This window comes from Herpailurus yagouaroundi, unplaced genomic scaffold, assembly GCF_014898765.1.
Source record: "Herpailurus yagouaroundi ecotype Mexico unplaced genomic scaffold, PumYag 161, whole genome shotgun sequence".
NCBI lineage: Eukaryota > Metazoa > Chordata > Mammalia > Carnivora > Felidae > Herpailurus > Herpailurus yagouaroundi.
The window spans coordinates 3,047,859-3,064,493 of NW_024412402.1; the positions used below are offsets into that span (position 1 = coordinate 3,047,859).

Here is a 16,635-nt window from a genome sequence, read left to right on the forward strand (position 1 = left end):
ACACACACACACACACACACACACACACACACACACACACACACACAGAGTGCGCATGCGAGAGAGTGCACAAGCGGGTGAGGGGCAGAGAGTGAATGAGACAGAGGATCCAAAGTGAGCTCCTTACTGGCGGAGCGCACAGCCCAATGCGGAGCTCGAACTCACAAACTATGAGATCATGACCTGAGCTGAAGTCAGACACTTCACTGACTGAGCCACTGAGGCACCCCTTTTTTTGTTGTTGTTTTTATTGTTTTTTCTTTCTTTTTTTAAAGAAGTGTATGTGTCTCTGTGAAATTCTAATAAAAGAGTGTAACAGGTGAACAGAGTTCTATCATATTTGAGAGTTATATATACACACATACACAATTTTCCATGTATCAAAATTTCCCTGTGAAATTTAAACTGCTACCAAGAAAATTTAAGGGTGAAACATTCACACATACTGTAGAAGGCCTTTGGGTAAAAAAATTATTATGGTTGCATTTAAAAGTTAACCTTTATTTAAAGTGTGGAGTAAGCTCTGATTTTTCACTTGTGCACTATTTCAACAGGGGCTTCATCTACTTAGGAACTTACACTAGGTACCTCAGAATGTATCATCGTCGCTGCATCCTTCTAATTCCACTTTATGTCCACGATTTGGTTGCCATGCCCTTTTGAGTCTACCCCAAGATGTCTCTCAGCAACCTCTGCTCCTCTTGACTCTCAAGTAATCCCACCTCTTGGACCAAGCCAGCTTCCACACCGACAGCCACATTATTTTTATAACACCAACTTAATCATGTTATAATCCTGTTTTGAGACCTTCAAAGTCAAATGTCTACAGACACTCCTTATCATCTTGCCATTGATTTAAAATTAAAGCCCTTCACAACTTAATTTCCTCTCTAATGTCCCAACCACATCTCACAAGATCTCTGAACCGATGCTCGAAAGCACTGCTTGCTTACTGGTTGCCCCTCAAATCCAGCATGTGCTTGCAAACTTCCTGTACTCATTCAGCCCCTCTGTCTACAGTCTCTAACCACTCCCAAAATTGAAGTTCACGATGCAACTTAAACTTCTAAGGGTTTTCCCCAAGCCTGCCTCATTCCCACAGAAATTAATCACCTCTTCTGTGCTCCCAAATACTGAGCTTGCGTCGACAGATCAGTAATTAGTACGATACAAACACATTCATACACACAGGTATCTTTCTCCCTCTCAATCGTGACAGTATTCATCTCTATAAACTCAGCATACTACTGGGTACAAAGTAGATATTCAACAAATGATACTGAGGGAAGAAACCAACGATCACCTTGTGCTGCCACTCAGTAGCTTCCTCTTCCTTTTTCTTCTTGGCTTCTTCTAGAAGTGCAATCTTGGCAGTGAATTCAGCAAGTTCTGCTGCCTAAAATACACAATATAATTACCAATACTAAAAATATGTATTTTCAAAAATTTATATTATGTCAACAAAGCTTTAATGTACATGCTTGGGCTGTATTATGTTCCTCTTTGATGGTCTTTCATTAAAAAAAATTTTTTTTTAAAAAGGTATATTTAAGATCATAAATATCTTATTTGTAGTATAATGAACTAGTAAGGAGATAAAGTAAAAATGGTTTCATTATAGGCAAGTAGTTATTCGTCCTCCAGTAGCAGGAACTCAGAATGTGTAACTCCAGAGCTATTTGTAAACTTTGATCAATAAAGTATTTGCTAAAGCCTACAAAGAAAAAATTTATATAATGCTTTATAGTTTGAAGAGCATGCCATCAAATAATGTCATGTGATTCCCCAACAATCCTATCTGGTGACATTATTTCTGTTTTCAAAGGGCAGAATCTGAGGCTCAGAAAGACCCATAGGACACATAGCAAGCGAATGTCTGAACCAATATTTAATTCCAGGATCTCTTAAATGTCATGCCCACTTAATATATCTAAGTCCACTACACAAACCAACATGAAGACCCCAATAAGTACAGCCCACGGTTATAAGAAGGAATCGGAACGTACTGTCAATTTATCTAAAGTAAAACACACCAGTGGTTTAGGCAAAGTTTAAGTGAATCAGAAATCTTTTGTTAGCAACAGGCTCCATTTATCTTTTATGGTCTTATTTTTAGTTTTTATTTGTTTTAAGGCAGAAATTAAATGTTTAGATTTATTTCCAAACTTTGCTATTAGGTACTACTTCTATCTTTGGTGTGCTTTGCAGAAGATCTCTAATGTGCTTAGTTGTACAAGGTTTGCTCTATGCTTCTGTCTCAATTTTCCTTTTTCTCTGAGAAAGAGCTGAGGTTCCTGACCAGTTGCTCCTGATTCTTCATCTGGTCGGCAGCTTGTTTTGCTATCGCGGACTTGGCCTCTTCAGCAGCTCGGCGCTCCTTTTCAAGCCTTTCTGCTTCTTCCTTGGCTCGCTTTCGCTCCTGGTCCAGTTCTAGAGCTTTTCGAGTCTGTTCTTCTAGTTCTGCCAAATTGTACACCCCCCACGAGACAATGGTTAATTCTAATTATTCGCCTTATCAAAAGAAGCCGAAATGATGGCAAAGAATCTAATTTGTACAGTTTCTAAAAATTAGCACATCTGGAAATGAACATACGTACTTTGATTTTAACTTGGCAAAAGCCTAGTAATTTTCTTTAGTACTCACAATTAAAAAACCTGAAGAAATGAAAACTTTTTGCAATTCAAGTTATGTCATAAAGCTAGAAGCACATCTTTATTTTTAAAAAACTAGTATCTCCAAAGTTTTGATCTAAATATTTTGCCATCTGTTTCAAAACTCTATAAAACAATACACTTTCAAACTTACATAACTTTCTGCTTATCTAAACTAAGTATCAGATAAGTAAACCCAAAACATTAAGACTGAAAACAGTAATTACTGATTTAAAATAGGAATTCTGATGTGAATTATATGAATCACCAAAAATTCTCAGTAACTGGTACATACCCATTTTTTGGGCATGAGACAAAATAATATTTGGAGATAAATAACATGAATTTTAATCTTTAAGTGTACAGACCATAAAGTTAATTCTCTTTTATTTGATGTGTTGAATGAAAAAGGAAAATACTACCAGCACAAATCCAAAAATTTTTAAGTGTAAAAGTACTAATTTTAAATATTATTCTAACAACTCTTGTTTAATAACAAGGACATGTTGTGACAGAAGACAAATGAATGCCATCTATTAAGAGACCGCAATGTCCTATAAAGAATGTCTCCCTTTCTGTGTATTTTAGAAAGGAAGAAAAACTAAAAATCTAGGTCATGAGGTCTGAAAGCTAACTGTTACATACACACTTCTCCTTACCATTGTTAACTTTTTTGGTCTTGGTCGGAATTAATTTAGGTAATCGCAGTTAAGACTTGGGAAGTTTTGAGATGGTCAACAAGAAAAATAACTCTGGTCAAAGTTTAAATTTTCAATAAAATAATGTAAAAATTGTATGCAGCTATTATAAAGATAAAATGTATACAAAACTGGGTGTTACCACAACTAAATTCTAGGATTATTCATTTTAGGATCTGCCTTTTAAAACTGGGACATCAAACTAACCTATCAAACTTTTCTTAAAATCATTCTTTCCATCTAGTTGACTAATATTTATATAAAATAAAGCCCACAAAACTCACGGCTTTTTCATCTAAACAAGCAAACAAATAACTACAGAAAAATTCCTTCTGTACTATGAAAGAAGAAAGAAAATTAAGTGCAGGTTGTAAAGTTAAATTTTAAAATAAATATTCCCCAATATTCATTATTTTCTATCAGTTTTTTGCAATAAAGATTTTGAAGAACGGTAGACAAGGCAATGGTTGTTTTGTGATCTATTAAGAATTATACAAAAGTGTAAATTATTTTAAATGTTGAAAATAAGTAGAAAGCTTCAAATCTACTTTCTTTTAGAAAGGAAGGTTTTTTTTTTTTTTTTTTTAAATAAATTTTTGGAAGGGCAAGAGCAGGAACAGGGAAGAAGGGCAGGGGGGCAGTGGGGGAGAGAGAATCTTAAGCAGGCTTGATGCTCAGCTCGGAGCCCAACGTGGGGATCTCTATCCCATGACCTTGGGATCACGACCTGAGCCAAACTCAAGAGTCAGACACAACCGACTGAGCCACCCAGGCACACCCCTAGAAAGGAAGGTTTTGAAATGCTTTCTTTCCTCCCTCCCCAGTTAAATGAGTTAGAACAGAGATTGGAAAACTATGGCCCACTAACCCAATTTCTTATTTTTATAAATAAAGTTTTACTGGAACCATACCCTCATTCACTAAGGTATACAACACCCTCACATGTTTACATACAGCACAGGACTGCTTTCATTCTGCAAGAGCAGGGCTGATGGTCGCAAAAGAGACTGTGTGACGTGGAAAGCCTGAGGTAGTACTATCTGACCCTTTACAGAAAAGTTTACAAACCCAAAAATTAGGTTATTTCTATTTCTATAAAAGAGACGTGCCTCCAAAACGGTGGGTCCCATTAGGATACCTGTAGAGAAGGATTAGCTCAGAAAGGTAAACAGTATCAATATTTTGCCTCTCTGGTTCATAAACATCTAAAACCTACAATTTTTGAGGTCCGGCATATGGGAAGAGGGTATCAAAGAATATGGCTTGTTTTAGAAGATGAGGGGCGGCTGGGTGGCTCAGTCGGTTAAATGTCCAACTCTCAGTTTTGGCTCAGGTCATGATCTCACGGCTTCATGAGTTCGAGCCCTGCATCAGGCTCTGTGCTGACAACTCAGAGCCTAGAGCCTGCTTCAGATTCTGTGTCTCCCTCTCTCTCTGTCCCTCCCCCACTTGTGCTCTGTTGATCTAAAAATAAATAGTGAGAAAAAAATTTAAAAATAAAAGTATATTAATTGAAAACGGCAAGGTGCACCAAGACGTATGCCGTATACTCCATTTTATGTAAGAAAGAAGGAACAAGAATATAGTTTTGAGTATTTGCTTATTTTGTATGCAAAAAAAAAAAACAAAACAAAACAAAGAAACAAACAAAACATAGGTATTTAATACTCCCAGTAGAGTGGAACAAAGGTGGAGTGGAATGCAGCAGCCCGAGGCCTGTAGTAATGAACCAGACTTAGCAGATACAGATTTAAACTTTGGGGCCACGAAGGCATCCAAGGTTTGAGAGGCCAAGAGCCTGAGTAGAAGAGTAAGCTCTAAAATCTGCACGCTATTGGGGCACCTGGGTGGCTCAGTTGGTTAAATGTCCTGCTCTTGGCTTCAGCTCAGGTCATGATCTCACAGTTTGTGGGTTCAAACACCACATTGGGCTCTGTACTGGCAGTAGGTGTCCCACTTGGCATCCTCTCCCCTCCCCAGCCCCCAGTCTCTCTCAAAAATAAGGAAATAAATAAATAATCATGTTATTTCCCCTCAAGATGTTTGCCAACTCTTAAAAGATACACATATGGGGTATAAAACAAGGAAAAGAAGCAAAAAAAAAACCAACAACCCAGCTGTAGTAGGCTGAAGAGTGGAGCAAAAAGAGCGACACTCTCTTGCAGCCAGGAGTCAAAGGCTGGAGTTCAGGGCCCTCTAAGATACAAGGGCCCTAGAAAATAAGCAGTCTTTCAGAAGATACCCCCGAGATGTGGCAGTGAGGGTAACAACAGGAGAAGGCCAACCTTAACAACGTCTGAAATCCCGCTCAACTCCACCAAGGCAATCTGCACACAGTGTGCCTGTCAAAAGAAAATCGAATCCTCTCTAAAAGAAAATAACTTCATCCTAAGCCTCCCTAATGTTTCATACTCAACGTTGGGCATGCAACGAAAATTACCAAGCACATGAGGAAGCTGGGACCAAAGGACCCCCACCAATGCCCGTAAAACCCCTAAAAGAAAAACAGACTACTGTAGAGGCCCAAAGATTATCCAGATATTGGAGTCCGCAAACAAAGATGTTGACATAAGTATGATAAATACTGCTTATTTAGGAGAGATGAAGCAGCCGCAAGGCACGAAAAAAGATGCCGAGCTCAGAGGAGCACTGACAATAATGCAGAAGCAGAGCTGCGGGCACCTTACAGATCCTCCGCAGGGACGGCGAAGGCCAGAGTCCCTTCTACAATTATGCAAGCTCGTTTTCAATCTTTTCTTTATGATTATGAAAATATTGTCCTTTGCTATCTTCTAGAAATTTCATTCTCCCTTCAACATTTAGGTCCACAATCCACAGCCCCTCCACAGAGAAACAGATACTAAAATTCAGGAGATCTTTGACAGGGACCCAGATATACTACTAATTTTACTTCGGCAAAACCTTGAGACACCAGAATCATGCATTAAGTGCCATCCCCCCAAAAGGTAAAATATTTATGACCACCAAACCACCAGTAAAGCTACAAAAGAGCATGTGAAGCTCCTCCTGTGGCTCAGAGTAAAGGTTAAGGAAAGAAAATTTGAAACGCCTAGACTCGTAGACATCAGGGGAGGACCCACCAGAAAAGCCAGAAATAAATGCCAGCTTGGAGGATAAATCAGAGTTAGGGAGCCACCGTTAATCACATCCTCAACCCACAGAAGTCTGCAGCAAAAACATCCCAACAGCTCATGATCTTCCTGTCTTGGACTATCCATCTCCAGAACTGCCCTTCCAGACGCGCTCTATTCAGAAGAGGGTTATGAATAACTAGAAAAGGAAGCCAAAGAACATGGGAAAAAAGGAGAAGTACAGTTAATACAACAGAGAGAGAAGACTACCAACCGAGGAAGGATCCCAGTGGTGCCTCTGCCACCACCACCACCACAGGAGGAGAGGGTCTACACTGTGAAATACGCAGAACACCGGCACTGCTGACTCACACCGAGCAGTCCAGTCCTGGCAGAGAATAAACTGCTGGAGCTGTAGTTTGTCCTGTTATAAACTAAATGGTTCCCTATGGTAACTTGTTTCCAAGTCATTATTCTCCTTTTCTCAACTTCAGGATGATTTATAAAAGTATGCAATGTGTAACAATTAATGCCATTAACAATTAACGTTAACAAATAATGTCATAAAAGATCATTTAAAATATAAGTAATCTGGAAGCCCAGGAGCTGCCCTTGTCTTTGCAACGTGCTTCCTACTGTACATGAGCATGCACTTGGCTGTACACCTATTACTCATCTCTGAGACATGTCAGTTTCAAGTTTTTCTAGATACAACCGGTAACTGAACAGTGTGGCACTGGCAACAGAGAAACAGCTAAGTGGAACAGCACAGTCCAGAAGCAGATCCACACACATACCGTCTTCTGGACTGGTGACAAAGGTGATGGCTGTAGCCCAATGGGGAAAAGGACAGTCTTTGTAGCAAATGGGTCTGGGTCAACTGGAAATACTTTGGGGAGAAAATAAACCTTGACTCCTACAAAACTGGTTACGTATGTATGGAATGTGAACCTACGTGTGAAAAGTAAAGCAGTATCGGGGCACCTGGGTGGCTCAGTCAATAAAGCGTCCGACTTCAGCTCAGGTCATGATCTCGCGTTCTGTGAGGTCGAGCCCTGCGTCGGGCTCTGTGCTGACAGCTTGGAGCCTGGACCTGCTCAGATTCTGTGTCTCCCTCTCTGCCCCTCCCCTGCTCATGCTCTGTCTCTCTCTCAAAAATAAATAAGAACACTAAAAAAATTAATTAAAAAAAAAGTAAAGCGTGAAAAATAATACATTAACAGCTATAAGTAAAAGAGTGATAAATGGAACTTAAAATGAAAAACCTCTCCATTAAAAGACACTATTAAGAGAGAAGGTAAACCATGGAGAGATTTTTCTTTTAAAAATTCATGAAAAGAACTATAGATCAATTAAAAACAATTTTTTAAGCAAAAGACATGAAAACACACTTCACAGATAGCTATAAACATTTGCAAAAGTGCTCAAAATCAAATTATCAGTCATCAAGAAAATGTCCTGGACTCACTATGCTCACCATCATGACTAAACAAAAAACACAAAAAGAAGCACTGACAATAACAAGTCATTAAAGTAATGAAGATGCAGAGCCAATGAGCTTCCATTCACCACTGGAAGGAACGAACACGGATGCAATCACTTTGGGAAATGATGGCAGGATCTCTGATAAACTGTGGCAGCGATCCTGATCCAGCAATTCCACTCCCAGGGGCATACACCTCCTCCAAATTCATACACAAATGCTATGTTTCAGAATGTTCATAGCAGCCTTATTTCACAACAGCCCCAAAACGGAAAAGCCTCAAATGTCTCCTACCACCAGGAGAATGGATAAATTGTGTGATATACATGCAACAGAATATTACGCAGCCGCGTAAAAGAATAAACCGCACCTATAGGCATAAGATTTGAGAAAAAGAAGCCAACTACGTGAATTTATATAAAATTCAAAACGGGCAACACTATTCTTAAGCCTAACACCAAAAGCACAAGCAAAAAAGGAAAAATAAATAAGCTGGACTTCCTCCAAATTTAAAATCATTGGGCTTAAAAGAACACCTGCATCAAAATGAAGATAATCCACAGAACAGGAGAAATCATCTGCAAATCCTGTACCTGGTAGGTCATAAGACATCTGTACTGAGCTATATAAAAAACTCTAACACCTCAACAACAAAAAAGACAACGCAGTTGAAAAATGGGAAATTTGAAAATACCTTTTTCCAAAAAAGATATATAAATGGCCAATAAACCTATACAAAGATGCTCAACTTCATTAGCCATTCAGAAAATGCAAATCAAAACCACAGGAGCACTTCAAGCGCACAAGGATGACCATAATCCAAAAGACTGACATCAGCAAGTGTTGGTGAGGCTATGGATCGTACAAATCACACGTTGCCAGCGGGAATGCGACAGGTATAGTCGTTTTAGACACCAGTTCGGCAGTTCATCAAAAAGTTCAACGTGAACTTACACATGACCCATTAATCTAACTCCCAACTTTACACTCAAATGAAAACATACGAATACACAATAACCAGTAAACAGATGTTCACAGCAACATATTCACAACAGCCAAATGGTGGAAACAACCCAAATGTTCACCAACTAATGAATAAGTAAAACGGAGGATACCCATACAATGATTATCATTCAGCTATAAAAAAGAATGAATGCCTGATACAAGCTACAACATGGGTGAACCTCAAAAACATTATGCTCCATGAAAGACCGTTACCAAAGACCACATTCTGCACTTTTCCATTCAGATGAAATGACCAGAACCCACAAGTCTACAGAGCAAAAAAGTAGATGAGCACTGGGGGAGGGAAGGCTGGGGAAAGAAATCTGATGGACTGCTAATGGGTACGGGGTCTCTTCGGGGTGACTGTTCTAGAATTATGGGGTCAGCTGCACAGCTCTGAATACACTAAAAACCATTAAACTATATACTTTAAATCATTAATTTTGTGGCATTCTACATCATATCTCAACAAAGCTGTTAAAAATTTAAAAGACTAGGGGTGCCTGGGTGGCTCAAGTGGTTAAGAGTCCAACTCCTGATTTCAGCTCAGGTCACAATCTCACAGTCATGAGACTGAGCCCGGCATCAGGCTCCATGCCCAGCATGGAGATTCTTAAGATTCTTAAGATTCTCTCCCCACCTCTTCCTTTGCTCCCCCCCCCCCCCCCCCCCGTTGGTGTGCACACCCACATGCGGGCTCTCTCAAAAAAGTAAGATTAAACTCTAATGAATATACACATCAGAGTCACATTTGGGGTGAAAAAAAGACTGGGAAGGGACATAAGGGAGGTTCCCTGAGTGGAGGTAATGTTCTGTACCTTGCTCTGGGTAGCCACAGGAATAAATTCACTTAGTAACATTTCATTAAGCTTTGTATCTAAGAGACATGCACATTACTACATGTACACTACACTTTAATTAAAATGAAAAAAAAAAAACTTGCCAAAAAAGTCTCAGAAAATTACATTAGGGATTATTTCCTTCCATTCTAGAAATTAGAAACCTAAGGAAATTGAGAAGTTAAAATGACTTTCTGAAGATCACATTCTAAGTCAATGACAGAATTAAAGCTTGACACCTATTTGTATACAATGTATACATAAAACTAACGCCCCTGCTCCCAACTGCTTTTATCACACTATCATGCTCACCTCCTCCCAAACACTTAAAAAATAAAATGATCTTTATTATGTTAATTTTATTATTTTCTTTCCTCAAAAAATGTAAGCTCCATGACAGCAGAGACCTTATCTGTTCAGTACTCTATCCACAGCACCTACAATAGGGCCTAGTACACACTAAGTGCTTGATAAATATTCAGAATGAATGAAATCACTCTACTTTTTTTTATGGTTTATCTTTTCAAGGTGGGATTTCACTTTGCTATTTGCTGAAGCAGTAACTGAATGCAAATATGGCTCTATTATATCTCAAATACAGTCTGCAGTACCTTCAGAGATGGTTTAAAAAACAGTAACGAGGTGCACCTCGGTGGATCAGTCGGTTAAGCACCCAACTCTTGGTTCAAGCTCAGGTCATAATCTCATGGTTTTCTGAGTTCATGCCCCATGTCGGGCTCTGTGCTAACAGCTCAGAGCCTGCTTGGGATTCCCTCTCTCTCCCCCACTCGCACTGTCTCTGTCTCTCTCAAAATAAATAAGTAAACTTAAAAAAAAAAGATAAATAATTTAACAGTGATGAATTGCGGAAATGTAAATGGTAGAATGGTTCTGTATAATGATTCATAACACATTTCAAGTAATGACTGTAATAAAAATTTTTTTAATTAAATGGTAATAATGAAGTATAGAAAAAGTTTCTTCTCAAACAAAAAAATTTTAGGTTTATCTACTAAATACTATTACTTAGATACGGCCAGAGTTACTGCATTTGAGTGAGAATTCAGCATAAATTACAAGACAATCATGAAGATTTTAGGACAGCCTGGAAAAGCTTTATTATTAGGAAAAAACCAAAACCAAGAAACAATTAGATGTCCTTTGCCCTAAGACGACGGATTGGAAATTGTCTTGATTGGGACACTCTACATTCTTTCTTAGGTTCTATCTTCCTTATTATATTCTTTAGTGTTTCTTGACTTGAATAGTTCTCTGTGTGTAAATCATTAGTATTTTTATTACACATCCTAAATAAACGAAATTGAAAGATAAGTAGCTATTCTCTCAGAAAGAGATATATGTAAATTAAAAACTGGTATCGTTCAATCTTTCCTTTAGAGTCATGCCAGTATGGTAAATTTCTTTCAACTTTTCCTTGAAAAACACACATTCCAGCTGACAGCATTCTTCCTCTCCAAGCACTGCTTACAGTCTTCCACAACATCAGGCACACATGGCCTCCCTTTATCTGTATTTCTATGCATCTTATTTCTGCCAACCACAAAGACTTGGAGCCACACAGGCTAATTCTCTGTATTCCTAGAAGGCAGCCCGAAAGGCACTTCCTAAGTGTCCACTTCATTCAACAAAAAAGGCACCTGGAGTGGCACAAACAGTATGAAGTTGGAAGTGAGAAAACAGGTTCTACTCTTGCGTTGTGGCCTGCAAACAAGTATATTTAATACCTCTGATCTTTGAACTGAGGCATTTTCTAGCTCTTGGAAGTGAGGTTTCTAATGAGTGAGAGTAAGGCTACTACGGTTTTTCCATTTCTTCTCTTACAATTATTATTTCCAATCCTCTTGGAATCAGAATGATGAACCGGTTTGTGGGTTTACAGCCATCTCTGGGACTTTGTTACCCATTTGCAAATTCTCCGCCCCACTGCTCCAGAGCATCTCCCCTGATGTAAGGAATGAGAATAACCTTAAATAGGTTATTATTTAATAAACTTTAATGTTCTTATTTAATTTAGAAAAAATAGAACTAAAAGCTGGTTCTACCAGTTGTCAGGAAAGCAGTTATTAATTCCAGCAATTAGTATATATTTCCAATGTTTACAACCCTCACTAAATACTATTGGTTGAGAAGAAAAACATCTTATTTTGCTCAACACCCTTTTTCTTCTGTTCTTCCTGCTATTTGTTGTTTGAAAGTAGTATATCCTAGGGGCACCTGGGTGAGAGTCTGACTTCGGTTCAGGTCATGATCTCACAGTTCATGGGTTCGAGCCCCGCATCAGGCTCTGTGCTGACAGCTCGGAACCTGGAGCCTGCTTCAGATTCTGTCTCCCTCTCTCTCTCTCTCTCTCTGCCCCTTCACCACTCATACTCTGTGTCTTTTTCTCTCTCTTTCAAAAATAAGTACACATTAAAAAAAAATTTTTTTTTAAGTAGTATATCCTAGACTTATTTAATATAAACCACTCTCTAAATCCAATTTTCCTTACTATACACTGTAGCATTCTGGTTACATTCTGCATAGGAAGTAGTTCTTCCCAATGTGTTACCAAAAACAAACACTTCTATGTGTTGTGTACTTTTTTAATATGCTAAAATGAACTTTAGAGATGGAGTTCCAAAGGAGTTTATAATAGAATAGCTTAAAACACTTTAAATTACTTAGCTGCCTTAAAGTACTGAAATATCCATAAAGCAACGAATAAAATGGCTTTTGTTGAAATGCTAGCAAGTAGTGAAAATGTGTGTTTACAGAACCCTGAACAGTAAGGGGGAAAAGTTAATATATGCACTCATTTACAACATTTAATAAGGGTACACATGAAAACAGCTCCGTGTTTAAATAAATAAAAAAGAAAGAACACACGAACACAGGAACATTCTATGCGCCTCAGTTAAATGTGTTTCGGATGTGATTCCAGTATGTATTAATCTGACAACTAAGTGGACTTATTCTACAAGACAAATAAGATTTAACAGAGTAAGGAAATATTACATCTGACAAAAGAGGAACGATTGTGAATCCAACATTGAACAGAAGCTCCTACCTTTCTGGGCTTTCAGCGTCTGTTCTTCTATTTGCCGTAGACGCTCCATTAGCTCCTCCTTCTCACGTTCTATCCTCTCCTTCTCCTTTTCTGCTATCTCCCTTTTCTTCTTCTCATTCTCTAATTGTGCCCTTAAGAGGAATTAGAATTGCTTTGTTACACACTAATATGTAGAAATTTTGACGTGAAACTCAAGTACTGTGAGTAAACTAAGAAAAATCTAAGTGTAAGTATTTAAAATTTTGTTTTAGTGTTTATTTATTTTTGAGAGAAGCAGAGACAGAGCTTGAGTGGGGGAGAGGCAGAGAGAGAGGGAGACACAGACTCCGAAGCAGGCTCCAGGCTCTGAGCTGTCAGCACAGGGCCTGATGCAGGGCTTGAACTCATGGACTGCGAGATCATGACCTGAGCCCAACTCAGACACCCAACGGAATTACCCACCCAGGCACCCCTAAGTATAAGTATTTTAAGAGTCTTCATTATATTCAGCTGATCTCAAAAAACCATCCAGTTGAAAATACAAGACTGCCCTGTGATATGCACATGCACGGGGTTACAAGGCATTCTTTTTGTGAGGTCCCAGGAAATGTCATCCAGGACTGCTTAAAAAGATATTAACAACTTAGCCATTGTGGAAAGATTTTCAAGGTAAAAATTTACAGAAGTGCTAGCAAAGTAAAACTGTCAGATATATCCCTGTATACAAAGCATATTTTTAATGTGGACTTGAATGGGGGGTGGCGGGAAGCTAGGAGAATTATCACTTACATACTTGGTGAATTCTGACAACACATTACAGGTCAGCACAAAAGGAGTTAACTGCACACTTTTGTTGAGAGAAATAAGAAGGCTTAAAAGGAGTACACAAGGCTATTTTACTTAAACTGTTTCAAGTAAAATAACCTGGGAAGGCAAGAATGTTCAATCATTAACATGAATTAACACATTTTTAATTCCTAAGGTAGCACCAACTTAAGCTGATATAAATGGCCAGTTTTATCTCCTGCATCTGCCAGGGGCCTAATGGGACTGTTTCTTCTAAATATAGCCAAATTCACTCATCAAACATCTACCAAGAACTTACCAGGGGTCAGACTCTATGTTGAGGGCCAGAAATATACTATTTCATAAATTTAATCAATATTCAATATTCCCATTACTTTAATGGGAATAATTTTCTTTTTTTAGTTAAAAAAAATCAATTATTTGGGCACCTGGGTGACTCGGTTGGCTGGGCGTCTGACTTGATTTCAGTTTAGGTCATGATCTCAGGTTTGTGGGATAGCCCGGATAGCATCCAGGCTCAATATGGACCCTACTTAGGATTCTCTCCCTCCCTCCCTGTCTCTCCCTCTCTCTATCTGCCCCCTTCCCTGCTAGCACTCACACTCCTTCTAAAATTAAAAAAAATAAAAATAAAAATCAATGATGATTTCACGTCTGATTCTTATCTGAGTACATCTAAATTTCCCCCACAAAACCCATCACTGCCATCTGGTGTCAATTCTGAATTTCAGGCACAAAATCTCAATTTCCAGTCTCTGATAAAGTCATTAGCAAAGTTTTATCATCGAAGTTTTTTTCCCTTACTCTATAAACCTAAACTTAAAAATTCCTGCAGCTCCTAGATATTTAACTGCCCCGCCACAGAAAGAGGCTCCAGCTTTGGAGCAAACGGGTAGAGTTATAACAAGTCAACAAGAAGTAACACAGACAGCTAATGGTGACCTAGTACATCAGGCCAAAACCTGAAGTTCAAGGGCGCCCCTCTCTAACTAACTCTAAGCCTATTTCTAACTTTCAAGCCTTAGTAAAGGTGCATTTTCCCATGAAGCCTCCTGTGGTTAAGTAAAGCCACAAATGTAAGTTTTTATTCGGAGTTTAGGTTTGGAAACCCTAATTTGACCAAGTCGTTCTAGTTTAAGAGCATATATAACATATTAATAAACTCTGAATTCTCCACTAACATGCAGAAAATAAAGTATTTTAGAATACCTTACCTTTTAAAGAATATCAGATGAACCCAAGTACAGGTTTAAAGGGTAAAAGCTAACTTATATTCAGCTTCCATCCAGACTATGCATTAATAATATTAAGCATTATTATACCTCTTATTAAGCGCCAGGGACTTGGCTAAATGTATGCCACTGTCGTTCTTTCTCACAAAAATCTCTGCAACCTTGAAGCTGGGTCACAGTGACACAAGCAGCCGGACATGACACAGAATGCCGCACGGCTAAGCTACAACTGATATGTAGGTATCTGATTCTAAACTGTGTCCATTTAAATATATATATACATTTATTTATTTGGAGAGAGAAAGAGAGAGAGAGAGAGAGAGAGAGAGAGAGAACTAGCAGGGAGGGGCAGAGAGAGAGGGAGACGGAGATTCCCAAGCAGACTCCACGCCGTTTACATGGAGCCCGACATGGGGCTCGATCCCACGAACTGTGAGATCACGACCTGAGCCAAAATCAAAAGTCAGACGCTCAACCGACTGAGCCACCGAGATGCCCCTAAACTGTCTCCATTTTTTATCTGGTAACGATTTTAGCCATCCAAAAAAATGTTCAGGAATTACAGAGTGACTTATCATTCAACCTGGATGTAAAGAACTTTGAGCACAGACTGCAGAGCCCAACAACCCACAGTACAGAACATCGCCTTCACTGCCAAAAATCCAGTTATGGGAGTTCAGGTGACAGAACACGGCCACGCACAAGGGCACTTCCGGGAGAGAGGCTGCCTTGCCGCCCCCTCCCCACTCCGGCAGCACAGGCAGCGCTAGCGAAGCGACCCCTCTCCCCTCTACTGCTGGCTACTCCGCCAGAGGGCTTGACCACAACTGCTTCCACACGTACGGCTGTCATTTTTCTCTCTCTGATCTGGAAAGCAGGGACTAGATGAAGGCTCGGCACGCCATTTCTGAACGACCTGTCAGATCCCGGTGTGCTAGAGTAACGTAAAACCTCCTCTGAGTACTCGAATGAATTAAACGGTGACTAAATTCCTACACGGTACGAGGTAATAAATGTTTGCCAGTGAAAGGTTGTAAAATTTATGAGACAGAAATCACGGCATGGTTACTGCGTGAGAAAGGAAACTTCAAGTCTTCCACTTCCATCTGGGCTTCAGAGTAACTCAAATACGGTACGATCACCAAATGGTACTTATTAATCACACTACATACACTAGAAGCCATCCAGCACTCCTCTATGGGAGAGAAATAAAGGACAAATAGGCAAACATATTTAAGAATGGAAATCATGTATCAACATTACAGGGAAGCAGAAAAGAGGGCATTTTATGGAGTGATATGTATGAGGTGTGATTTTTTTTTTTTAACTCATGACAGGAGATCTTAGACATGGGCCTGGAAGGAAAGGGAAGGGAAGGGATGGGAAGTGAGAAAGAGAGGGTACGGGTAAGGGTGAGAATGCATAGAAGGAAGGAAGGAAGGGAGGGAGGGAGGGAAGAAGGGAGGAAGGAGGGAGGGAGGGAGGGAAGGAGGGAAGGAGGGAAGGAGGGAAGGGAGGGAGGGAGGGAGGGAGGGAGGAAGGAAGGAAGGAAGGGAAGAAGGAAAAAAATTAGTCTTTGTGAGGGAAATGGAGAGGCTATGATGGCTATGAATATATAGAAAGTAAAGCCCCAATAAGAACCACTTTAAAAAAAAATTTTTTTTTTAACGTTTTATTTATTTTTGAGACAGAGAGAGACAGAGCATGAACGGGGGAGGGGCAGAGAGAGAGGGAGACACAGAATCGGAAGCAGGCTCCAGGCTCTGAGCCATCAGCCCAGA

At 39.4% G+C, this 16,635-nt stretch overlaps 1 protein-coding gene across 2 annotated transcripts in view; it reads right to left on the reverse strand.

The window, feature by feature from the left end:
* The window catches only part of RDX (radixin), a 78,241-nt gene that overhangs the window by 35,226 nt on the left and 26,380 nt on the right, over positions 1-16,635 (reverse strand). For both annotated transcript variants that reach the window (XM_040482921.1, XM_040482922.1), the window contains exons 9-11: positions 12,837-12,967; positions 2,300-2,460; positions 1,304-1,396 (exon numbers count right to left, since the gene is read on the reverse strand). In XM_040482921.1, the coding sequence (XP_040338855.1) occupies positions 1,304-1,396; positions 2,300-2,460; positions 12,837-12,967 (385 nt within the window). The remainder of the gene's footprint in view (positions 1-1,303; positions 1,397-2,299; positions 2,461-12,836; positions 12,968-16,635) is intronic.